This window comes from Pelmatolapia mariae, linkage group LG3_W (genome assembly GCF_036321145.2).
Source record: "Pelmatolapia mariae isolate MD_Pm_ZW linkage group LG3_W, Pm_UMD_F_2, whole genome shotgun sequence".
Lineage (NCBI taxonomy): Eukaryota > Metazoa > Chordata > Actinopteri > Cichliformes > Cichlidae > Pelmatolapia > Pelmatolapia mariae.
In genome coordinates, this window is record NC_086229.1 from 39,190,140 (window position 1) to 39,216,774 (window position 26,635).

At 40.4% G+C, this 26,635-nt stretch overlaps 1 protein-coding gene across 1 annotated transcript in view; it reads right to left on the reverse strand.

Moving 5' to 3' along the window:
* Positions 1–416: 416 nt before the first annotated feature.
* Positions 417–26,635, reverse strand: part of LOC134624411 (NACHT, LRR and PYD domains-containing protein 3) — a 189,929-nt gene continuing 163,710 nt past the window's right edge. Inside the window, 4 exon segments of the mRNA XM_065470277.1 lie at positions 417–1,182; positions 1,337–1,383; positions 3,715–3,888; positions 13,291–13,464. Coding sequence (XP_065326349.1) covers positions 647–1,182; positions 1,337–1,383; positions 3,715–3,888; positions 13,291–13,464 — 931 coding nt within the window. The 3' untranslated portion in view covers positions 417–646.

Sequence of the window (26,635 nt, forward strand, 5' to 3'; positions counted from 1 at the left end):
TTTCTAAGAGTTTGATAAACAAGCTGTTACCAACATCCTGCACCATGTTCTTGTTCAACATGGGAAAAAGACAAGACTAGTTTCAAATGAGGATTGAAGCCTTTACTGATTATTAGATAAGCCACATGCATGATGATCCCTCAATACAATCAGATTCTTCTCAGAACGGCATCAAAACTATTGATATTTTCAATATTTTCAGCTTCTATGGCTGAAACATTTTCAAATGATGAGCTTCCAACAATGAGTGAAACAGTAAGAGCATGTGGAGAGTTTGGAAACATCCCATTAAGAAAGAGAAATCAAACATTAAGATTCATTTTCATGAGCTCAGACTTGTTGAAAATGCAGAAGAGCTGGTTGTGAACTGAGCTTCAGAGAAACACAACATAATATTCACTGTGAAGCTTTGAGTGGAAAAAGACAGTAAAACAACATGTGGATCCTGGAATAATGGGAGCTTCCATCTTTAAAGGACTGAAGAGGAAGAAGTTTACAAGGAATCATTTAGAAGAGTTTCAAACATCAACTGATTGAATCCATGAATGTGAAAACGTGTTTGTGAGTGAAAGAGACAGACATGTACAGACTGAACTGTTCAACAGTCAGAGTATTTCTCTAACAGGAGACACTCTTTACACTCAACTCAGCACAGGGACACTGAGGAACCAGGAGGCCAGAGTCTAAACCCAGGATAAAGAGTTTGAGTGAATGTGGTGTTGAAGGTGTGGAGGTGGATCAGAGTGTCAGAGGAGACTCTGTAGAAGGACAGAGTGCCAGCAGGACAGTCCACATACACTGCTGCTCTGTTAGAGACAGAGGAGGAGGAGGAGGAGGAGGGGGATGTGAATTCGGAATCATGACAGACGCAAACAGGACCATCATTAGTGCAGTACAACCTCCAGGAATGATCATTCTGTCCAAACATACAGTCATTACTTTCTCCTTTCCTTCTGATTCTTCTGTAACTCACTGATATATTGATCTCTCCTTTCCACTCGACCTCCCAGTAACAGCGACCAGTCAGACCATTTCTGCACAGCAGCTGAGGAAGAACATCAAATCTGTCTGGATGATCAGGATATGACTGAACCTTCCTCACATGTGTCACCTTCCTGTTGTTGTCAGACAGTTGGAGCTTTGTGTTCACTGTGTTTGTGTCGATTGTGAGTTGACAGGAATCTGATGGAGAGAACAAACACAATCCAGCTGCAGTTATTGATCCATCATCTGTTCATTGATTGACACTTTGATGATGACTCCTGACATCAGAATGATGAAGATGGTTGAATGTGTGCTGCTTTGTTTTCATGAATCCCATTAAAAACACACTTACACTTCCTCAGACCTGGTCTCAACCATCGGACTCCAGCAGGCTCCACCCTGAAAGGAGGAGGGGTCAGAGCAGCACAGTCAGCATGCACACATGGACATTACATGGCTCTCATACACATGAACATTCACAGTGTTCATCAAAGTGAAAGCCCGGGGGAATGAATTGTCTGTGGTGTCTGTTTTTTTGTTAACAACACTCTGTATCGTGTGCCTGAAGGAAGAAATGTGAACAGTTTATCTCCATGATGTGAAAGGTCTGTAGAGATGTGTTTGTCCCTCATTCTGGACCTTTACAGGTCCTGGATGGAGGAAAGACAGCACAGATGAGCCTGTCTAAAGACCTTATTGTCTGGCCCCGTCATGCTTCATGACTGAGGCCAACCAGACAGTGATTGATGGAAACAGGACAGACTGGATGATGCCATTTCTCCAGACTGCACAGGGTTATATCTTTGGATTAGTTCTGACACATTCATCAACACCATATCTCCAGTCATTGGAGGAAATATCAGAGGAGAAAAAAAGGGAGATATTTACTGTAAAAACCACAAACATCTTTAACCAATCATTTTCAAACAACAACTCTGCCTCAGGCAGTTTTTATATAAACTTTTCAAACTATTTAAAGAACAATCAGGTGTTCTGCATCAAATGAGAAGCCACACAAATGATTTGTGCCACTGCAAAACTAGTTTGTGTCACTATAAGACAGAGGAGAACAACACAGGGATAAACCTGCAGGTCTGACAGCAGGAGGTGGATCACTCCTGTTTTCCATGTGGAGACAGCATTTACACTGCAATCTGCCTTTGGTGGCTTTAAGGCAGCAACTGTGACACTCACTCATAGAACTGACACACAAAACACAACAACCACTACACTACACACTAACTACACACTAACTGTAGCCTCCAAACACGCTAAACATCACAAATCTCTCATGTATCAAAACTCTCTCTCTCTCTCCCTCTCTCTCGTGAGTGTCACTCCTAAAACTTTCCCCTCTTCCCAAACAACCAAATGATATATGTGACAATATCATTTTTTGATTGGTCGACATGTTACATTTTTCCACTAATAAGGAAAGAATGTTTTTCCTTTTCCTTTTTTTCACTCCCAAGTGGTGAGTTTTTGCTAGCGCTGCCAATAGAAAACGCTGTCTTTACTGTTTCTTCCAGCTGTAAACACCACTGTTTTATTTAGAAAAAAAAACATTGTGTTTATTTTTTTATCATTACTCTGGTTTTACATGGCCTATCAACACAATTTAAAACTGGTATATAGTTTGAAGTGCGCACTTTGGACCCAAGTTGAAACTGAGACTCTGGGTCGCTGCATCTTGTTACTGTGTTGTCTTAAATTGGTCATGTGATTTTGACGCGCTGGCACGTCTGTCGACCCTCGAGGGTTAACATGTGACACCCTCTCTTTAAAGATACCAAAAGTAATTGGACAACTGATCTATTTTCAGGACAGGAGAGGATAGTTCCTTTGTCATGTATTTATTTATTAAGCAGACAAAAGGCATGGGCTGGATTTCAGGTGTGGTGCTTGCATTTGGAAGATTTTGCTCTAAACATATAATAACAGACATGGAGCAAAAGTAGCTCTTCATGCAGGTGAAACAAGCCATCCTTCTGCGAAAACAAGAGAAAACATCCACGAAATTGCTGCAATATTAGGAGTGACAAAATCGTTCTGATCTTTACCCAACTGAGAATTTCACTTGTTGAAGACTAAACTTTGGACAGAAAGGCCCACAACCAAACAGGAACTTAAAGCTGCTGCACTAAAGGCCTGGCAGAGCATTAAAAATGAGAAAACCAGCATCTGGTGATTTCCATGAGTTCAAGACTTCAGGCTGTCACTGACCAGGAGGGTTTTTTTTTTACCAAGTTTATTTTCACTTATTTAATTCATCGAATTACTTTAGAGCCCTTGAAATGAAGGGTTTGTGTTAAGACAATGTTTTAGTTCCTCACACTTTATGCAATCCTTTTGTTCATCCCACTGAATTCAAGCTAGAAGTCTGAACTTCAACTGCATCTGAGTTTTTTCATTTAAAATTCATCGTGGTAACCAAAATTACACAATGTTTTCTCCGTCCAAATATTTATGGACCAAACTGTAGGTCTACTTTTAATGAAACTCTCTACATGACTTATCAGTTGTCATTAATGTTCCTGCAAACAGACTCCTTGGAGACCACCTACATAAATATCCATGTACTATCCAGCTAGACTAGTGTGTGTGTCCCTGAAAATATTCCTGCATGTGGGATTGTTCATGTCTCATCTGCAGAAAAAAAAACAGGAAGTGAGTGAAGGACACAGGAAATGTTTCCAGCTCTTCCTCCTCTATCAGACTTTCTCTCCATACCTGAGAGTGTCCAGTCTCCAGTCTGGATCCTTCAGTCCAGCTGACAGCAGCTTCACTCCTGAGTCTCCTGGATGATTGTAGCTCAGGTCCAGCTCTCTCAGATGGGAGGGGTTGGAGCTCAGAGCTGAGGCCAGAGAAGTACAGCCTTCCTCTGTGATCAGACACCCTGACAGACTGCAGACACACAAAACAACAATCCATCTGTCAACAACCATTTTCTCTTTGTCACAATAACATTATCAATTTAGAGCCATTCAATGTAACTTTATTTATTAGTGCGAATTCCCAACAGACACCAACAGTCATCTCAAGCTGTTTAACAGTGTAAGGTAACAGCCTCTAATATTAGAGAGAAAGCCCCAACCATCAGACAATCCACTGTGAGCAGCACTTGGTGATGGTGGGAAGGAAGAACTCCCTTTGACACAAAGATCCTCCCAGTGAAAACAGGCTCCAGGAGGAGCATCTACCATGACTGGTTGCAGGGTGAGGGGAAAGAGAAGAGATGAGCTCAGAGAGACAAGAACAAAACACAAACTAAGGAGAGAGAAGACAAAAGTTAAGGACATGCAGTAGTGACATATACAAGCATCAGGAGTGAAAAGAGGGGAGTGGAGAAGAAAGCAGAGCATCATATGAAGTCCACCAACAGCCTGAGCCTACAGCAGCAAAAATAAGCGGTGGATAAGGGTCACCTTAAGCTGGGCATACACTGTGCGATTTTTTCATTCAGCTCCTGCTCAAACTGCACGATTGACACACGGGGGTTAGAAGTTCATAGGTCACGATGCAGGGTCTCACACTATACACCCCGATGCTCTGATGCAACCTGAGTGCTCACACTGTGTGTCCATAACATGAAGCTTATAACACAAAATCTGTCTCTCACTCTCCCTCTCTGTCTTTCACTCACACAGACACGCACACCACCATCATCAACTTTGCTAAATTGCTAATGATAAACATTGACCAGGCAGCTGCAATTGAGCAGCAATGTCCATCCAATTATTTTCACGGTTGTTGTGGTTGTGATAATTTTGTGCCTCCATCGCTTGTGTCCAGATCACAGCAAACAAACCACCCAAACAAACAGAGGTGGGAGGCTTGGGCAGACTACGTTGGATCAGCTTTTGGGAGGAGTCTAGATAAACCACAGAAAGACAAGCTAACAAACGCCACAGTGAAGTGGATAGCTACAAACTGCAGGCCGATTAGTGTTGTTAAAGAAGTTGGTCTGAGGAACGTTCTTAGGATCAACAAATGACGGCATGTATGAGCATCAAGACGCACCATCACAAGAAGAATACTGAGCTGTCGAAAAAGGAGAGACTACGAAAGCCACGGCGTTACAATGTGCACCAGCTGTTGGTCTCTCTGGTGACTACTGGGTGTGTCTGGGTAACCATGGTTACCTGGGAGTTACAGTACATGATATTAATGAAGACTGGGAGCTGTGTTCACATGCTCTGACTGTAATGAAAGCAGAGACATTTGACTGAAACGTGCAGAACATTTTATTCATGTTGCACAGCAGTGGGACATTTGAAATAAAGTCAGCACAACAGGAAAACTAAACTAAGAAACACCAAAGCAAGAAGAATGCACACATTCATTCTGACCTCAAAATAGAAAACCATTATGGAATCTGTGTAGCTTTACTTTTACATGATAGTTGTCTTAAAGCTGGAATTCATATCAATACATCCAGTCTTATCCTCTTGAACATGAATCTAAGCAATAAATGCCCAGCATATAGCAGCATAGCATAATTTAATCATTCACATTACATTTGAAGCAGATTTTTGACTCAGAGGATCACTTATTGAACTTCAGAACTGACTTAATGAAGGAATTAAATACACCAATAAATAATTATTTAAATGTGGCAATAATTAGTTAAAATTGGAAATAATTAAATAAATATTTATGACACATTATTATTTATTGACACATTTAATTAACTTATGACACATTTAAATAATTATTGACACATTTAATTACATTTAATGATGTATTTATTTAATTCTTTTTGGCACTCGTCCCCTTTAGCTCTCACCCTAGAATAATTTTCTCTGTCACCAACTACACTTTTAATAGTGTTTTATCCGCATATGTCGTGGCATAATCTTTACATGTCTGGTCAGGTTGTTAACATAGAACATGTCGGCAAAAGTGCTCCCATGTTTTCTGAGATGTGGCTAGCTCTGCTAACAGGCAGCTGCCTGTTAGCAGAGCTAGCCACATCTCAGAAAAGCTGTGGCAAGCTCACAGCCCCGGGTTTCCAGCTTAACTGTTTTTTTTTTTCTTTTAAAGTTAGCCAGTTTGTTTACATATTTCACTTTCCGTGTTCCACATGTTGCATTCGCAGATTCTCATTTTCACAGAACGATCGTCTCTTTCCGCCTGGTCTTTTGTCTTTGCGCTTCTGTAACATAGAGAACGAGCTGACGTTTTTCTCACGAAACCAGCGATCAGCAACAGCCCCTTTAGTTTACCTGCATACATCCTCCTCCTGATCTATCAGCTGTTTAACACCTGCTGCTAGTTCAAGAAACACGCCCACGTTACCTGGTGATAGTCACAGTTTAACTGGGCAGCCGGTGCTCAATATAACGCAATGTCGGCGCATTTTTCTGCACAAGATAATTAAATATAGTTTTTTTCCCGAGCGCAGAGCTGCTGGAGCTTGTTTCCCTACAGAGCACTGTAGGGAACCCACTTTATAAGCTCCTGATGTCCAATCACCGGCACACAGCTTTGTGCCGGTGATTGATAATCGACCCCAACAGAGGTAGATTATCTTGTTAATAATTTTACCTCCTCACTACATACAACTCTGGATACTGTAGCTCCTGTGAAAACTAAGGCCTCAAATCCGAAGTACCTGACTCCGTGGTATAATTCTCAAACACGTAGCTTAAAGCAGATAACTCGTAAGCTGGAGAGGAAATGGCGTGTCACAAATTTAGAGGATCATCATTTAGCCTGGAGAAATAGTTTGCTGCTTTATAAGAAAGCCCTCCGCAAAGCCAGAACATCTTACTATTCGTCACTGATTGAAGAAAATAAGAACAACCCCAGGTTTCTCTTCAGCACTGTAGCCAGGCTGACAAAAAGTCAGAGATCTGTTGAGCCAACAATCCCTTCACAAATAAAATTTTTATCATTAGAGAAATAATTACCAATAATCATCCCACAGATGTAATATTATCTACAGCTGCTTTTAGTACCATTGATGTTAAGTTAGGCTCTTTTTCTCCAATTGATCTTTCTGAGTTAACTTCAATAATTAATTCCTCCAAACCATCAACGTGTCTTTTAGACCCCATTCCTACAAAACTGCTCAAAGAAGTCCTGCCACTAATTAATTCTTCAATCTTAAATATGACCAACCTATCTCTAATAATCGGCTATGTACCACAGGCCTTCAAGGTGGCTGTAGTTAAACCTTTACTCAAAAAGCCATCTCTAGACCCAGCTGTCTTAGCTAATTATAGGCCAATCTCCAACCTTCCTTTCATATCAAAAATCCTTGAAAGAGTAGTTGTCAAACAGCTAACAGATCATCTGCAGAGGAATGGCTTATTTGAAGAGTTTCAGTCAGGTTTCAGAGCTCATCACAGCACAGAAACAGCTTTAGTGAAGGTTACAAATGATCTTCTTATGGCCTCTGACAGTGGACTCATCTCTGTGCTTGTCCTGCTAGACCTCAGTGCTGCGTTCGATACTGTTGACCATAATATCCTATTAGAGCGATTAGAACATGCTGTAGGTATTACAGGTACTGTACTGCAGTGGTTTGTATCATATCTATCTAATAGACTCCAATTTGTACATGTAAATGGAGAGTCCTCTTCACACACTAAGGTCAATTATGGGGTTCCACAGGGTTCAGTGCTAGGACCAATTCTGTTTACATTATGCATGCTTGCCTTAGGCAGCATCATTAGAAGACATAGCATACATTTTCACTGCTATGCAGATGACACGCAGCTCTATCTATTCATGAAGCCAGGTAACACACACCAATTAGTTAAACTGCAGGAATGTCTTAAAGACATAAAGACCTGGATGGCCGCTAACTTTCTGCTCCTTAATTCAGATAAAACTGAGGTTATTGTACTCGGCCCTGAAAATCTTAGAAATATGGTATCTAAGCAGATTCTTACTCTGGATGGCATTACCTTGGCCTCCAGTAACACTGTGAGGAACCTTGGAGTCATTTTTGACCAGGATATATCCTTCAATGCACATATTAAACAAACATGTAAGACTGCTTTCTTTCATTTGCGCATCATCTCTAAAATTAGAAATATCCTGTCTCAGAGTGATGCTGAAAAACTAGTTCATGCATTCATTACTTCCAGGCTGGACTACTGTAATTCATTATTATCAGGATGTCCTAAAAACTCGCTGAAAAGCCTTCAGTTAATCTAAAATGCTGCAGCAAGAGTACTGACAGGGACTAGAAAGAGAGAGCATATTTCCCCTGTTTTGGCTTCCCTTCATTGGCTTCCTGTTAAATCCAGAATTGAATTCAAAATCCTGCTCCTCACATACAAGGTCTTAAATAATCAGGCCCCATCTTATCTTAATGACCTTGTAGTACCATATCACCCTATTAGAGCACTTCGCTCTCGCTCTGCAGGCCTACTTGTTGTTCCTAGAGTATTTAAAAGTAAAATGGGAGGGAAAGCCTTCAGTTTTCAGGCCCCTCTTCTGTGGAACCAGCTTCCAGTTTGGATTCGGGAGACAGACACTATCTCTACTTTCAAGATTAGGTTTAAAACTTTCCTTTTTGCTAAAGCATATAGTTAGGGCTGGACCAGGTGACCCTGAATCCTCCCTTAGTTATGCTGCAATAGACGTAGGCTGCCGGGGATTCCCATGATGCATTGAGTTTTTCCTTTCCAGTCACCTTCTCACTCACTATGTGTTAATAGACCTCTCTGCATCGAATCATATCTGTTATTCTCTTCCACAGCATGTCTTTATCCTGTTTTCCTTCTTTCACCTCAACCGGTCGCAGCAGATGGCCCCGGCCCTCCCTGAGCCTGGTTCTGCCGGAGGTTTCTTCCTGTTAAAAGGGAGTTTTTCCTTCCCACTGTCGCCAAAGTGCTTGCTCATAGGCGGTCATATGATTGTTGGGTTTTTCTCTGTATCTATTATTGTGCGATCTACTGTACAATATAAAGCGCCTTGAGGCAACTTTTGTTGTGATTTGGCGCTATATAAATAAAATTGAATTGAATTGAATTGAACGTTCTGCAACTCAAATATGAGCGAAGCCAATCCAGTGCTGCATCTTTGATGCCAACCAGGTGTTCCAAATGAGAGATAAGAATATTGTGGTCAACAGTGTCAAACGCTGGAGTAAGATCTAAAAGCACAAGGATCACGGAACTTCCACAATCAGTAGCTAAAAAGATATCATTAAAAACACATAAAAGTGCTGTTTCAATGGAGTGTACATGTTTAAAACCAGACTGAAAAGTTCCATGATGCCATTAGCATCAAAAAACGTATTCAGTTGGGTAAAAACCATTTTTTCCAATAACTTTGAAAGGAATGGAAGTCTTGAAATAGGTCTAAAATTTGCGCAAACTAAAGGGTCAAGGCCAGGTTTTTTTTAATAAAGGGCTAACAATTGCATGTTTAAAACCAACAGGAACCACACTGGAAGTAATACTGCTATTTATAATAGCAAGGACTGAGGTTCCAATTGAAGGGAAAACCTCTTTAAAGTGCCATGCAGGGATCACATCCACGGGAGAACCAGAAGGTTTAATTTGTCTAACCATCTCGTTAAGAAGTATAATTGAGATGGGTTCAAACTAGGGCTGGGTATCGTCACTGATTTCTAGAATCCATTCGATTCCGATTCACAAGGTCCTGAATCGATTCAATCCACGTTCCGATTCAATTCGATTCGATTCGATTCAATTCAATTTGAATCTGGGAAAGTTTTGCCTCAGACATTCAGAAATATTATAATTCAGATCAGTACAATTACATATTTTTGTATCTATAAAAAGGAAGCTGACACTTGCAAGACTTTATCAAGGGTTTAAGCATCACAGCAGATGCCTTTGTGTCAAAGTCGCTGAAGATAAAACACGGAAAAACATGAAGGTGATTTTCCTGGCCTTAATTTATGAATTTATTTAAAATTTATATAGGTTTATGGTTTTTAGTAGGGCTGGGTATTGTCACTTATTTCTAGAATGGATTCGATTCCGATTCACAAGGTCCCAAATCGATTCGATCCACGATTCGATTCAATTCAATTTGATTCGGGGAAATTTTGCCTCAGTGAGAAATATTTTAATTCAGATCATGCATCAGTACACTCCCATATTTTTATATCTATAAAAAGAAAGCTGACACTTGCGAGACTTTATCAAAGGTGTAAGCATCACAGCAGATGCCTTTGTGTCAAAGTAGCTGAGGATAAAACACAGAAAAACAATTTTATAAAACTATTCTGCAGTACATCAAAAACGAAAGAAAATCATTAATCAACATATGAACATTACCTGATGATGCTGAAGTGAAGCAGAGTAAAGTTACAGAGGTTTTATGAGAGACACAGCTAAGCGTATTGCAATTTTGCATAATTTTAAAAAGTTTACATTTGTTCAGTAGCCTATTGGACGGCAGAAATTAGGTTTCCTTTTCGGAAGTAAGTAAATGAAAAAAACAGTGGCCGACAGCGCTGTAAACAACGGTATACTTGTGCGTAACAAGCAAGCGAATAATGCAGAAAACAGATTTTTAGACAGGACACTGTTCTTGAAGTACACAGACAGAGAGAGAGAGAGACAACGAGCTCTGCATGAAGTGTCGTGGTAGAAGCAAAACAGCAAAAGTAAGAGGGAATCCATGACGATGTTTATGTAAAGCGTAGTTTGGATCTTCTTTTGCTGCTGGTTCGGTCAATATTGTTTGGAGAGAGATAAAACTAACAGCTTGAGAATCAGTGCAAAAAGGGCGTGAACACAAAGCGTGGACCCGCCGAAACACCAGAATCAGTAAGCTGTCGGCTTTCAGCACCCACCGTGTCTGTGCCGTAGGGTGAGAAGGGCGACATCTCACTGATTCTGATCCATCGGCGGGTCTGCACTTTGTGTTTACGTCTTTGTGCAGAATCCGTGTACCTGCTCTCATTTACTGTTTTAGCTGTTTGGTGGTTGTCGAAATTTTGTGAGGTTTAACCTGAGATTCTGGCATTTTGGGCAAAATAAATTTATATTAAAAAATCGATTCAGGATTTTAATGAATCGATATCACGTTATCCAAGCCAGAATCGATTTTAATCGATAACTCGATTATCAAAACCCTAGTTCAAACTGGTATAAGGCAGCTGAACGGGGACTAAACGTGGAGGTACTATTGCTGACCTGATACTCAACCTTGTTTACAAAAAAAGAAAGAAACTGATTACATCTGTTAGCAGAGCCTTCCAGGGTGGCAGACTGGGGCACATTTAAAATAGAACTGATGGTCTTATAAAGTGCGCGGGGATTATGACAATTTGATGCAATCACCTGAGGAAAAATGGATGTTTTTCTCATTTTCACTGTATTTTGATATCATATGTATTTGATTTCCAACAGTTCTTTAACATTTCAAAAGAAACTTGCAATCTGTCCTTCTTCCACTTTTGCTCTGCTCTCCTGCATTGATGTCTGACCGCTCGGGTGGCTTCATTTAACCGGGGCTGGGGAATACGTTTAGGGCGCCTGGTTTTTAATGGGGCCATAATATTTAGGGTTTCTTGGAACTGCAAAAGCAGCTCATCCAGACTAATTCCTATAATAATAATAATTTATAAAAAATAAAGTTGAGGAGAAGAGAGCAGCAGTGGAAGAATTAAAGATTCAACAGCACCTGGGTGGAGCGCGAGCTTTAAACTCATGCACAAGAGAAATGTCAAATAAAACAGGTTTGTGATCAGAAAACACGGTATCCCCAATTTCCTAATTAAAAACAGATAAACCACACGATAACACCAGGTCCAGAGTGTGCCCCTGCTGGTGTGTAGGGCCTTCTACAGACTGTACAAAGTTAAAAGACTGAATAAGATTTAAAAACTCCTGAGAAAGCAGTCCATCAGAGCAACAGACATGAATATTAAAATCACCAACTATTAAAATCTGATCATATTTAGGCACAATGTCAGCCAAGAAACATGAAAAGTCTTTTAAAAAGTCTTTGTTAGACTTCGGTGGTCAGTAGATTACTGCACACACAACCGGTTGAAAACGTCCCAGCTCAAACATCAAAAGTTCAAAACTGGAGGGGGGGAACCGGTACATGGAGTTGCTTGCAATTGAAGTTATTTTTAAAAACTATCAATATTCCTCCTCCTCTTCCTGATATCCTTGGAGCATTTAAAAATGAGCAGTCAGAGGGCAATAGTTCAGAAATGAAGCTAGACTCACTAATTTTAATCCATGTCTCAGTCACAAAAAGGAGATCCAATCCATTTGAAGAAAAGAAATCGTTTATGACAACCGTTTTACTTGCTATGGACCGGGCATTTGTTAAAGCCATTGTCGTTGGAACAGGAGTCTGGGCAGAAGTTGTCTGTGAAGCCCAAGTTAATGGGCGTAAATTCACAAAGTTTATTCCACGACGCCCAAGATGTGAAAAACACCGGCGAGCAGGCTCACGTCCACCCGAGCCTACGACAGGAACCAGACAAGGGGCAACATGATCCAGGAGACGCCTTGGGATGCGATGGAACAGACTATAATCCACTGGAGCAGCCGCTAGAGAAAAAGTAAGGCAAGCTTTAAGCTTCACTAGCCGACCAGCACGTTTACTGCGGCATCTGTGGCGATGCGTTGGAGCAGGAGTAAGTGCTCCGCGTAGCAGGTAAACAGGAACATCAGCCAGGGATGGTGGATACCCTGTTGTTTGTCCTTGCTGATTAGTCAGAAATATTGAAGATCCAAAAGTTTTTGCCGTTCATGTGCCAGTCGCGAGTTGATTTGGGTGGCACAAATTGTAAAAAACAAAACAAACAAAAACAAAATTGACAGAGACAGATGGCAAGCCACACAAACCGGCGCCATCTTTTTTTCTTTTTTTTATGAGCTCAACATTTATTACTTTTGTAAATATGATTTTTGGGGATTAAATAAATGAAAACATCCATCCATCCATTCGCTTCCACTTATCCTTTTTCAGGGTCGCGGGGGGCGCTGGAGCCTATCCCAGCTGTCATAGGGCGAGAGGCGGGGTACACCCTGGACAGGTCGCCAGTCTACTAACAATTTAATTTGCAGGTGATTCAAAAGAGGGTGTGTTCTGATAAAGCATCTGTAGGTTACATTATAAAATGTAATGCATCTGAAGAAAATAAGAATATATTCTCAAAGAAGACAAGAGAGAAAAAGGGCAATCAACATATATGTTTGGATTCTTGTAATAACTGACACAGAGGTGATTCAAATGATAAACAATAAACCAAAATGTAAAGGTCAATTTTGAATTCCATAATGTTTTTGTTTATCCATTAATATAATCCAGATTTTAAACATACATTAATGAAAAGGCCCGAATTCTGACCTGAGAGTTTCCAGTGTACAGTTTGGACTCTTCAATCCAGCTGACAGAAGCTTTAGTCCTGAGTCTTGCAGGTCATTGTTACTCAGGTCAAGGTATACCAAACTAGAGGAACAGGAGCTGAGAACTGAGCACAGAGCTTCACAGCTTCCCTCCGAGAGGTTACACCCAGACAGTCTGAAAAATAAATTATATTTGTAATCTAATGAAATTACTTATTTTCAACCTACCTCAATGAAAAAAATATTTTCATATGTAGTTGATAAATAAAAATAAAACTTAAAATTCACATCTGGCAAAAATAAAATGAATTTGATTTGTAGCAGCACTCTTGAATCTCTGAATCTAAACCAGTAAGGGGCTAGTACTTTTATTGATAATAGATCAATACTCACCAACACAGGTATGCATTATTTCCTGATTAGAATATCTGTGATTATTGTTGCTAGATACAATTCAAAATAGTCCTTATTTATCACATACTGAACTCTTGGAGAAGCATCCTGGCTGAAAATGCTACACCAAAAACAATTTTTGTAAAATGTCCAGAAATATCTTAGAACTGGCAACAGAAAGACAACATAAGCCCCATATTCTAATTCAGTGAAGTAGCAGCTGCAGAGTTTGTGTATAGGATATACTGTGGGATGCAAAAGTCTGGGCAACCTTGTTAATAGTCATTTACAGCATTTACAGAAATTACAGCCTCTAAAAGCTTCCTGTAGGTTCCAATGAGAGTCTGGATTGTGGTTGAAGGTATTTTGGACAATTCCTCTTTACAAAACATCTCTAGTTCATTCAGGTTTGATGGCTTCCGAGCAGTGTTGGTCAAGTTACTTGAAAAAAGTAATCAGTTATTAATTACTAATTACTTCCCCCCAAAAGTAATCCCGTTACTTTACTGATTACTTATTTTCAAAAGTAATTAATTACTTAGTTACTTTTTAAAAACACGATTTACAACTTGAATAGGTAATAAAGCGATAGATCTTTCAGCCCAATTCTACTTTTTCTGCATAATTCATCATACAAAATGTAATCAAATGGAAACGTCTCTTTTTAAAACTTTTAACTTTAAATCTTTTAACTTTATGCATCAAGCAAAAACTTAATTATATGCAACATTCTCTGACTGGAAGAAATTTGTTTAACATTTAAACCTATTTTCTGTACATTCCAGCACATAAAATAAAATATCTTTTTGTATTTACACTCACTCTTTCAAATAGATGAAAGTAAAACACAGCAGAAAATATATAAAATCAAAGACTAGCGGTCCTGTTGCTCTATTTTCACCTATAAAGCAGGAGTGGGTTTACCCTGGTGCAGGTGAGCCGCAGTGGTCAGTTGAAGAATCCGCGAGTTTCTCTGTGAATTTCACATTCCGTCGTAGCGCACTTGGCTGCTTGCTTGGAAGTTAAGGGGGTTTTTTTGCTGTAAAAAGAAGTTTTCTTCCCACGCACAACGAACGCTAATGTTTTTGTCACTTTTTATGGAATCAAACTCAAAATAAGGTCAGTACTTCCACGCTTTAAACGCTGCATGCTATACTCTCTCCCGCACTTGATATATTGTCCATTGTTGATCTGCACACAGCTGTTGTCATGAACGTCGCACTCGCTTACGTCACTGTCATGAGACATTCTCGCAAAAAATCACGGTTTTAGTAACGCAGTAACGCAGCGTTCCTACGTGAAAGTAACGGTAATCTAATTACCGTTTTTGCAATAGTAATCCCTTACATTACTCGTTACTTGAAAAAAGTAATCAGATTACAGTAACACGTTACAAGTAACGCGTTACTGCCCATCTCTGCTTCCGAGCATGGACAGCTCTCTTTAACTTAGACCACAGGTTTTCCATAATATTCAGGTCTGGGGACTGAGATGGCCATTCCAGAACGTTGTACTTGTTCCTCTGTATGAATGCCTTAGTGGATTTTGAGCAGTGTTTCAGGTCGTTGTCTTGTTGAAACATCCAGCCCCGGCGCAGCTTCAGCTTTGTCACTGATTCCTGGATATTGGTCTCCAGAATCAGCTGATACTGAGTGGAATCCATGTGTCCCTCAACTTTGACAAGATTCCCAGTCCCTGCACTGGCCACACAGCCCCACAGCATGATGGAACCACCACCATATTTTACTGTAGGTAGCAGGTGTTTTTCTTGGAATGCTGTGTTCTTTTCCCCCCATGCATAACGCCCCTTGTTATGCCCAAATAACTCAATTTTAGTTTCATCAGTCCACAGCAGCTTATTCCAGAATGAAGCTGGCTTGTCCAAATGTGCTGTAGCATATCTTTGTCTTCAGGTCATTTGAGAGTTGTTTTGAGACCCCCATGTTGCTACTCTTCAGAGAAAATTAAAAGAGGAGGGAAACTTACAGTTGACCCCCTTAAATACTCTTGCTCATTATTGGATTCACCTGTGTATGTAGGTCAGGGGTCACTGAGCTTACCAAGCCAATTTGAGCTCCAATAATTAGTTCTAAAGGTTTTGGAATCAATAAAATGACAACAGTGCCCAAATTTATGCACCTGCCTGATTTTGTTTAAACAATAGCTGTGGCTACGGGTGGCAGTGTTAAATACGGGTGGCAGTGTCCTGTAGCTCAGGTGGCAGAGCAGTTCAGCCACTAATCAGAAAGTCAGTGGTTCAATCCTGGCTGTCTCCTGGCTGCATGCCAAATATCCTTGGGCAAGATACTAACCCTGTGTTTGGCTACTGGTGGTGGTCAGAGGGCCCGGTGGTGCCAGTGTCCGGCAGCCTCGCCTCTGTCAGTGCGCCCCAGGGCAGCTGTGGCTACAATGTAGCTTGTTGTCACCAGTGTGTGTGTGAATGGGTGAATGACTTTGGGGTCCTTAGGGACTAAATAAAGCACTATACAAATGCAGGCTATTTACTTTCTGTAAATCCAATAAATGTCATTCACTTCTCAAATATCACTGTGTGTCTTCGATATGATTTATTTAACTGACTTTTTTTTATTGTAACAACCAAAGATGTATATGGGAAAATAATGACTATTAACAAGGTTGCCCAAACTTTTGCATCCCACTGTATATTGAGTGTACCAGAAGGGTTAACTGTAATATACAAAAAACAGTCTCACATTTTGAAAGGAGTGCGTCATGATGGAGAGAATTTAGTTGACAAGTTAAGTGTAGAAATCAGTGAGAATTGATGAAAGAAAATTATAGAAATAGGCCATGTGCTTTGGTATGGAAAAAAGTTATGCATTTTTATTATTTTCTTGTTTGTATTGAATTTTTAGGAGTTAATGGAAAACTGTGGGTCAACTATAGACCGAGTCTGGATTTTGAAGAGTGTGAGTAGATGTTTACTTACAGAGCTTTGTTGGAGGCTTTGACCACTGGCAGCAGCCTCAGAAGAGCCTCCTCTGAAGCAGAGTATTTCTTCAGGTCAAACACATCCAGATCTTTTTCTGATGACAGTAAGATGAAGACCAGAGCTGACCACTGAGCAGGAGACAGTTTATCTGTGGAGAGACTTCCTGATCTCAGGGACTGTTGGATCTCCTCCACTAGAGAACGATCATTCAGTTCGTTCAGACAGTGGAACAGATTGATGCTTTTCTCTGCAGACAGATTCTCACTGAGCTTCTCCTTGATGTAATGGACTGTTTCCTGATTGGTCTGTGAGATAATTCCTGTCTGTGTCAGCAGACCTCGTAGGAGAGTCTGATTGGTCTGCAGTGAAAGACCCAGGAGGAAGCGGAGGAACAAGTCCAGGTGTCCATTTGGACTCTGTAAGGCCTTGTTTAGAGCACTCTGGTAGAAGTGCATCGCCATAGACTCTTTTGTTTCAGGCTTCTGGAAGGTTGTTTGTTGTTCTTCCAGCAGATTTTTTCCAGAGTTGATGAAGGTCAGATGGACATGAAGAGCAGCCAGAAACTCCTGAACACTCAGATGGATGAAGCAGAACACCTTGTCCTGGTACAGTCCTCTCTCCTCTTTAAAGATCTGTGTGAACACTCCTGAGTACACTGAGGCTGCTCTGATATCGATGCCACACTCTGTCAGGTCTGATTCATAGAAGATCAGGTTTCCTTTCTGCAGCTGATCAAAAGCCAGTTTTCCCAGAGACTCCATCATCTTCCTGCTCTCTGGACTCCAGTGTGGATCTGTCTCAGCTCCTCCATCATACTTGATCTTCTTCACTTTGGCCTGAACCACCAGGAAGTGGATGTACATCTCAGTCAGGGTCTTGGGCAGCTTTCCTCCCTCTCTGGTTTCCAGCACATCCTCCAGAACTGTAGCAGTGATCCAGCAGAAGACTGGGATGTGGCACATGATGTGAAGACTTCGTGATGTCTTGATGTGGGAAACAATGGTGGTGATCTGCTTCTTATCTCTGAATCTCTTCCTGAAGTACTCCTCCTTCTGTGGGTCAGTGAACCCTCTGATCTCTGTCACCATGTCAACACAGTCAGGAGGGATCTGATTGGCTGCTGCAGGTCGTGTGGTTATCCAGAGGTGAGCAGAGGGAAGCAGTTTCCCCCTGATAAGGTTTATCAGCAGCACATCCACTGAGGTGGACTTTCTAGGGTCAGTTAGGATTGTAGTTTTGTGGAAGTCCAGAGGAAGTCGACACTCATCCAGACCATCAAAGAGGAACACAACCTGGAAGTCTTCAAAGCTGCAGATTCCTGCTTCTTTGGTTTCAGTAAAGAAGTGATGAACAAGTCCCACCAAGCTGAACTTTTCCTCTTTTAGCACATTCAGCTCTCTGAAAGTGAATGGAAATATGAACTGGATGTCCTGGTTGGCTTTGTCTTCAGCCCAGTCCAGGGTGTATTTCTGTGTTAAGACTGTTTTCCCAATGCCAGCCACTCCCTTTGTCAGCACTGTTCTGATTGGTTCATCTCTTCCAGGTGAGGCTTTAAAGAAGTCTTCTCCCGTCATTATTGCTTCTAGACTGTCTGGTTTCCTGGATGCTGTTTCAATCTGTCTGACCTCATGTTCATCATTGACCTCTGCAGTCCCTCCCTCTGTGATGTAGAGCTCTGTGTAGATCTGATTCAGAAGGGTTGGGTTTCCTGCTTTAGGAATCCCCTCAAACACACACTGGAACTTCTTCTTCAGATTAGATTTAAATTCATGCTGACACCACTGGAAGCTTCTAGTAGAGGTTTCTAAAAAAAAAAAAATAGACAAAATACATCAATCAAAGAGCCATTATGTGTACGTAGACTTCCAGTCAAAGGTTTGGACACACCTTCTTTATTTTGTGACTATTTACATTGAAGAATCTGTTGAAAAATAAATGATGGTTCAACTAAATGCAAACCAGATGTCATGGCATTTTGCTGCAAAATACTGTGGCAGACATGCTGGTCCGGTGTGCCTTCAATTTGGAGTAAATACTCAACAGTAAAGCACCCCGTTTTTATGTAAAGACCCTCCATTCACCATTTCTGCATCGCACAAAGACACAGCAGGTGGAACCAAAGATCAAATTTGGACTCATCAAACCAAAGCAAAGATTTCCACTAGAATAATGTCCACTCTTTGTGTTTCTTGGCCCAAACAGATCTCTTCTGCTTTTACTTTTTCTTAGTCGTGGTTTCTAAGCAGCAATTTGACCATAAAGGCCTTTTTCGTGCAGTCTTCTCTGAACAGTTGATGTAGAGATGTGTGTGCTACTGGAACTCTGTGTAGCATTTATCTGAGCTCTTATCTGAGGTAATGTTAACTTGTGATTCCGGACGATAGTGAGTTGGATGAATTTATCCTCCTCAGCAGATGTGCCACTTGGTCCTCCTTTCCTGGAGCAGTCCTCATGTGAGCCAGTTTAGTTGTAATGCTTGATGGTTTTTGCGACTGCACTTAGGGACACACTCAAAGTTTTAGCAATTTTCCAGACTAACTTACCTTTGGTTCTGAAAGTAATGATTGGCTGTCCTTTTATTACTTAGGTGATTTGTTTAGAATCAGAATCAACATACTTTATTAATCCCTAAGGAAATTATTTTGGGTTACAGTTGCTCCAGTACAGTAACAGACTAAACTATCCTAACGATACAATATTTTACAGATTAATAAATTTAAGAAGAAATAACACTAATATGTACAAGGATTAACAGAGGTGATCATAAATAAATAAATAAATATCAGAATATTACCAGGAATATTACAGGGTAGAAAAGAGCATGTGCAAAAAGGATGGAACTATTGTAGGGCTTACAGTGTATTAGATGGAGGACTTGTACAGGGAGATGACCACGGGCAGGAATGATCTCTTGTGTCATTCAGTGTTGCTTTTTGGTAATCTCAGTCTCTCACTGAATGTGCTCCTGACTAGCCAGCATGTCATGGAGTGGGTTCGAGGTATTATCCAGCATAGTCTCTATCTTGGACAACATCTGGCTCTCCAACACCACCCTAAGGGAGTCCAGCTCTATCCTGTAGAGATTACAAGGATATTTTGCTGCTATTTCTGCTGCTATTTTTTATAATCAGTATTACAATTCCATTAATTATTAATAGTGATATTGCATTCAGATGTTCAAATATATTGGTATCATATTAGTCTTTATTACAGGTCCAGTAAGAACCACTTTAAACTGTTGAGTTGAATCTATAATTCTAAATGCTTTTCAATGCTCCTATAATCTTAAATGTTTCTGTGCAGACTACAGGGACAGGAAATATACTCTGTGCAAAAGGAGACAGGAAACGCCATGCTTTGCAAAAGTGAAACTGAAAGCAGAGTCAGATTGTAAGGTGTTTTGAGCAGGCTGTTTTAAGTAGTTGTATTAGATTGAAACATTTGTTTGATATATTTTACATATAAGTCAAGATCGGTACACACAGGATGGCCTTAGCCTGGATGGCCATGCACAGACATACACACACATACAGACACATATAGTTAGAGAGGTCAAATAAGGTGCAGAGCGGGGGCGCACACACAGGATTAGACTCATTTTAGTGGGTAAGAGGTTGAGATGTGTTTGCTGTAATTGCAAAGTTTGGGTGCGTACGTGTTAGTCTGTTCCAGGAAGTACACCAGATGTCCCAGAGATAAACGACACCGAAGCTGGGGGAAGCACCTGGGTTCGAGCCGAAGACGATGTTCTTTTTAAATTATGTCAAAGTTAACTGAACATTTGTGGTTTTTGATTGACGTATGCTGTATTGTGCCTGAGAGGAGGGGGCTGTACCATCTTACCCCTATAAAACCTTTGCTCTGACGGTTGTAAGACAGTTCAATACTGAATCTGCACAGTATTGGCTCCACGCTGCGTGAATTCATTAAAACTTCGTCTAATTGCACCCGGCAGGATCAGTGGTCATTATTTTTGGTCTTCCTCCTCAATTTCTGAACCCTAACATTTGGGGGCTCGTCCGGTGGTTAAGAGGGGATTTTAGGAGGTGTAGACGGAGAGATCCGGGGTCCGTGGTGATTAGACGGGCAGATACGAGTCAGTGGTCGAAAGTGAGAGACAAGCCGGCTTATCCAAAGGTAAGGCACATACCTGTTGAATTTCCAAAGTGTGCCAGATTGGACATTACAAAATTAAAGTCTACTCACTGAAAATTACTGGTGAATGTCTGTTTTGAGATTTTGATTTTGATGGTAATCTCATGAACATGCTGGTTGAAGTAAGGATAAGTTATAAGTATAAGTACTGGGTTCAAGTCCCAAAGAAAAGGAAAAGAGTTAAAGTGAGTTCGAGTCTCACGTAGAAAGTAGGGAAATTGGTCATTTTTGTGGGTTCAAGTCCCGTTGGTCATTCGGTCTATCTTGTGATGGTCATTTTGTGGGTTCAAGTCCCCTATGTCCACAAGGGTAGATCTGCCTCAATCTTAATCCTGTTTTGGGTGTAGGATGTTGTTTCAAATCACTATAAATTCTTCTAGAACGACAGCAGCGTCTGTTAAGAAGCGCATTTTCTCGGAGGTAATGCTCCCTCCTGGATAAAGACGTTTATCCTTGACCTAGCGGTGACTAAGGGTTAATACGGTCGACAGCCGGGAAGAACTTGGGAACCTTCAAAATTGCTAGGGGTTCAAGTCCCCTATCTGCGCTTGTTTGGCTACTGGTAAATTAAATTAGGGCTAGAAATCTGGACGGATCAGTTCGAGTCTGATTCTGGTGAACTGATCGCAAAAAACCTGGGGTTTGTCCGTTCGAGTCGGTTATAGTAAATTTGTCGAAATTATGTAGGAGCTGAAAGGCCTAAAATCTGTGCAGTTGTAATTATAAGACGTCTGTGTAATATAAAATAAGAGATCTTTGTGTGAGAGCACTCTCTGTGTCAGCAGTGCACTGCATGGTGACTTCTATTTTTAGACTGTGTGTGTGTGAATGCAAATGAGCAGCGGTGACGCGCAGAGAGAGTGGTTTCGGTTTAGAGTATTGAGCTTTATAACTGTTGTTTGCAAAAATTGCTAAATGCCTGTAAGTAAGGTGCTGGTTTTGCTCACTACAATAGTATAAATAGTGTTGATTGATTATAGTGAACATATGATCTGTGACTGAGTTAGGAAATAGAATAAAGAAACTGTTCATATTTTAGACCAGCGTTTTGGTCAGAGGATCCAAAGTGAGTTAGAAGGTTTTAAATGATAAATAAAGGTGTGAAATATATTTCTTTTGTGATGTAAAGTAGGAGGTTTTAAAGTTTGAAAGTGCTTTTAATTCAAGAAATGCATGAGTGATGTTATGAGAGGTTGAGTTTCTTTTTCTCTCAGTTCAAAAACACATAAGTATATACACTTGGTACACCCACTTAAGAAATTATTGTGTGACTGATGCTACAAAACTAACCTAGAGAAACAGGGTGATGTGTGTGAAGAAGTGTTAATTATCCTGATGTTTGAAAGAGTTCTATGTAAAAGTGTGTGAGTGAGATGAAAGTGTATTGTTTTTAGATCAAGATTTAGTAGAATTCCTGATTGTTTGTAGACTGTAAAATACAAAGAGAGACAGACTCTGCAGAAACAGGAAATATGTGTGACAGGAAATAGTGAACAGGAACTACATGACTATAAAAGGAACTCACTGTGACAAGTGTGCACCCAGAGTGAGAGACGAGTTAAACTCTAGGCAGATGAAGCAAATGGAGGTTTTAACATAAAAAAAAAGAAATGAAAAGGATATTAATGATAGGTTTTAGTGTGCCAATACAGGTGGACTTATCTCAACATGGAACTTTGAGTAAACCGGTATAAAAGAAAGATTAACATTGGGAAATGAGCCAGTTTTTGGCTAAAAGTTGATAGCTTCACCTGTCACTCTGTCCGGACCCTGAGAAGAAGCTTAAAGGACAGTCAATCTCCTGATGAAGACCGACAGAACATCGTGGACTAGCGGCAAAAGACAGTGCAAGTGAAAGCATTAACACTGATGACGACTGATGAGTCCAGCAGTATGAAAGAAAGCATGTGATGCAACATGCATAGTTGCTGGTGAAGAACAGTGTGACATGACTGTTTGAAGGCACTGAATGTCATATTTGCCATGCTGGGACTTAATCTAAAAAGAAAAGACTGTAAAGAAACAGAGAAGAAGACAACAGCTGAGTTGAGCCTGTGTTTGCTGGAGATTTGAAGGCCACACAGGACACTGTGAAGAGAAGGACCAGTGTCAGGTGAAGCTCCACGAGTTTGACTGCAAGAATATAGGGGATAATTGGATTGAAAATTGAAGCCGGAACTCATGATTGTTTAGGGATGTCCACCATATCACGTTTAAAAAAGGTAAAAATGAATAGAAAACACACATACAAAAAATGGTTACATGTGAAATTATTTTTGAAACGAATCAGAAGTGAGATAGTTTGAACCTAAAGCTCAGTGAACAGATGCATAAATTATACATGAATACATAAAAATGCAATGAGGAACACAATATAGAATGCAATGAAGATGCAGCTTACACTTCATTAACATGATCACATGACATGCAACGAAGAAAGCAGCTTACACTCAATTAACATGAAATGCAACGAAGAAAACGGTTATATTCATATTCATGACATAAACATGACATCATTGGTATTTGTGACAGGAAAGAGACAGAAGTGGGTCGTTTAAGCACTCGTGATAATAATGAAAATGTCTTAGTTTTGTTGTTTTCAGGGGCAAGCAGACCTGGATCAATTTTCCACTCAAGCGGTCGGAAGACAATTATAGGTTAACATCAATGGATATGTTAAGGCAAGTTTCTGGTTGAATTGTTCACAGAATGATGTGTCCAGGAACCTGAAAAGCAAGCCCTAACTCCTGGCTGAAGACCAGGAGGGCTGTTATTTAAGGTGGGAAATCAAAACCTTTGGGTTAGTAATTCGGGGGAGGAGAAAACTGGCTGTTTAACTGGAGAATTGGGAAGGTGTCTGAGAGACTGCGAAGCCATAGATGCAAAAATAACATACAAACAGAGAATGCATTAACCTTACAAAGACAAGCTCATGAAGATTAATGCACAGACATTGATTAAACCTGGCTAAGAAAACAAGCATACGCAATGAAGATCAGCTTGCTAATTGTATGAGTGATAGAATGGTGTGAATGTTTAATAAAATAGACTTAAAGCTTGGAGTTGAGGAATAACTCAAAGAAGTTATATGACAGGGGAGTGAGTTATGGAAAAAACAAAAGAAAAGTGATTAAAGTAGTTGTTATAAGAGTGACTTAGGAGTGCTCTTGTCAAAGCAAGTGATTAGGATAGAAAGAAAATGAAAATGAACCAATAATGTGATAAGGTTTAAACATGTATTTCTCTTGTCAAGTTAACTTGTTGAGATATGACTCAGTATGCAAATTAGCTGAAGTGAGTGATGACAGAGGAGCTCCCTCTGTGCGTGTGTGGAGGATTATTTGACGAAACATAATGGTAAAGTAACAGGATTATTGATTACGGTGGTCAGGTCTGTTCAGAGGTTCGACTCGAAAACAAATAAATGAGCTCATTTTGCTAATGTGGAGTATCTGATTATTTGCGTGGGAGGCTCCATATCAGCAAATATCTTGTGTGAATGTGTGTGACTGGACCAAAGAGGGTATGAATAAATGTGGACATGTGGACAATGTGGACAATATATGTGTATGAATGTGGACAGACGTTTTGTCATGCCAGAAGGAGATTTCTGAACCCTAACAATCCCCACAACATTACTGGCCTTGCAGATTAGTTTGTTATTTATAATAACATAATAATTAGTCTGTTGGCATCTGCGACCCTCAACCTGCTGCCCTAGCCTGCAACAGCATAGAGGATGGCACTGGCCACAAAAGACTCATAGAAAACCCTGAGTATGTCCAACAAATGCTGAAGGACCTCAGCCGCCTCCGGAAATAGATACGACTCTGGTCCTTCCTGTAAACTGCGGTGGTGTTTTTAACCAGTTTATTGTTTTTGTGTACTGTAAGCTATTTATAGTCCTCCATAATGTTCACATTGACCCACTGGATTGAAACAGGGGTCAAGGGTTTCCTGGACTTCCTAAAGTCTACGATCAGTTCCTTGGTCTTTGCCACATTGAGCTGCAGATGATTCAACTTGCACCACGTGACAAAGGAGTCAACCACAGCTCGGTACTCTGACTCATCACCCCTGCTGATTCATTCAACCACCGCACAGCCATCAGAAAAGTTCTGAAGGTGGCAGGTTGGGTGAAGAGGAAGGTCACTTGTGGTGCCCCTGTGTTGCCGATCACCTTGTCAGATACATAATGTGGAAGGTACACATATTGTGGTCTTCCTGTCAGGTAATCAAGATCTGATGGTGTTGAATGCACTGTTCTTGCCATAATATGAATATGTATCTACAATGTAGAAAGGGTGGCTGTGGCTCAGATGGTAGAGCAGATCAGCTACTCATCAGAAGGTTGGTGCTTCGATCCCTGGCTCCGCAAGTCTGCATGCCAAGTATCCTTGGGCAAGATACTAACCCAAGTTGCCCTCCGATGCATTCATCGGAGTGTGAATGTAGTTTAGCTTGCACTTGAGTTTAGAAGTGAATGGGTGAATGTGGCATGTTGTATAGAGCGCTTTGAGTACTCCGGGAGAGTAGAAAAGCGCTATATAAGAATCAGTCTTTACCAAAGTAGTAAAAATAAAGAAAACAAAAAACATCGAATGAGAAGGTGTGTCCAAGGTTTTGACTGGTGTATTTTGGATGTAATTTTGCGTATTTCTTAAGACAGTAGTAAATCTTTTATTCATCCAGCAGCATAAATATTTAAAGAAATGTTCTCACTGCTCTGCAGACACTCAGCCAGCTCCTTTTGCTTCATTCTCTTCAGGAAGTCCAGTGTGATCTTCAAAAATGCTTCTCTGCTGCTCTTACTCTGTTCTTCACCCTCATTGTTTAATACATCCTCGCCCTCACATTGACTCTTTAAGCATTCAAAGCCATCTTGAGACAGATCTCTCTGGATCTTCTTCAGCTCGTTCTTTACAAAAGTGATGATTTTGTCCTCCAGCACCTGAAACAGAATATTTCTCAATGACACAAAATCTCAACCAGTTGCTGGATAAAGAAAAGGAAGAGAGTAAAGAAGAGCTTAGGAAGAGCTAGGTTTCTGGGAATGAGTTTAATTATGTGCAATACACACACAATCCCGCCAAATTCAATCCCTGGTCTCAAAAACTTTCAGACATTTTTTTTTGTCCATCAGAGCTGCAATGTCTGAAGTGGGAAAGGGTCATATCTAAAGTTTTCCTAAATATTTACCACATATCTATCCATCTCTCTTGGGGCAGCATGGTGTCACGGTGGTTAACACTGTTGCCTTACAGCAAGATCAACTGTGTGGAGTTTATGTGGGTTCTCTCCAGGTACTCCAGCTTCCCCCCACAGTCCAAAGACATGCACTTGTTTTGGTTGCATTAATTAATTCATAAGAATCATTAATTAATGATTAATTAATGATTCTTGACTAAATCTACACAAGAAAAGGGATTTCAAATTTTCTCTAAAAATATTGTAATTATTCTATGATTCCTGTAATTAACAATCCAGGGACAGGTATTAAAATTCACCAGGTAGCACATCCATATCCAGACAAGTCTTTTGATCATCTACAAATGGACTTCACTGAATCCACACTATGTAAAGGTAAAAATATTGCTTGGTGGTGTTGTCGGTTATAAAAAAAGGGTAGGAGTATGCCCTTATCGTAAAGAAGATGGAGTTGCAGTAGCCAAAGCCTTAGTGCAAAAAAATAATCTCAAGATGAGGATTTCCAGGTCTGTTCAGTAACAATAATGGAGTATCTCCAAAGGTTGATTCTGTTCATCTGGACGAAGCGTTTTGTGGGAGAAACATTTTGTCACTCATCCAGGTGACTTCTTCAGTCTCAGCTGACTGCAGGTTTCCC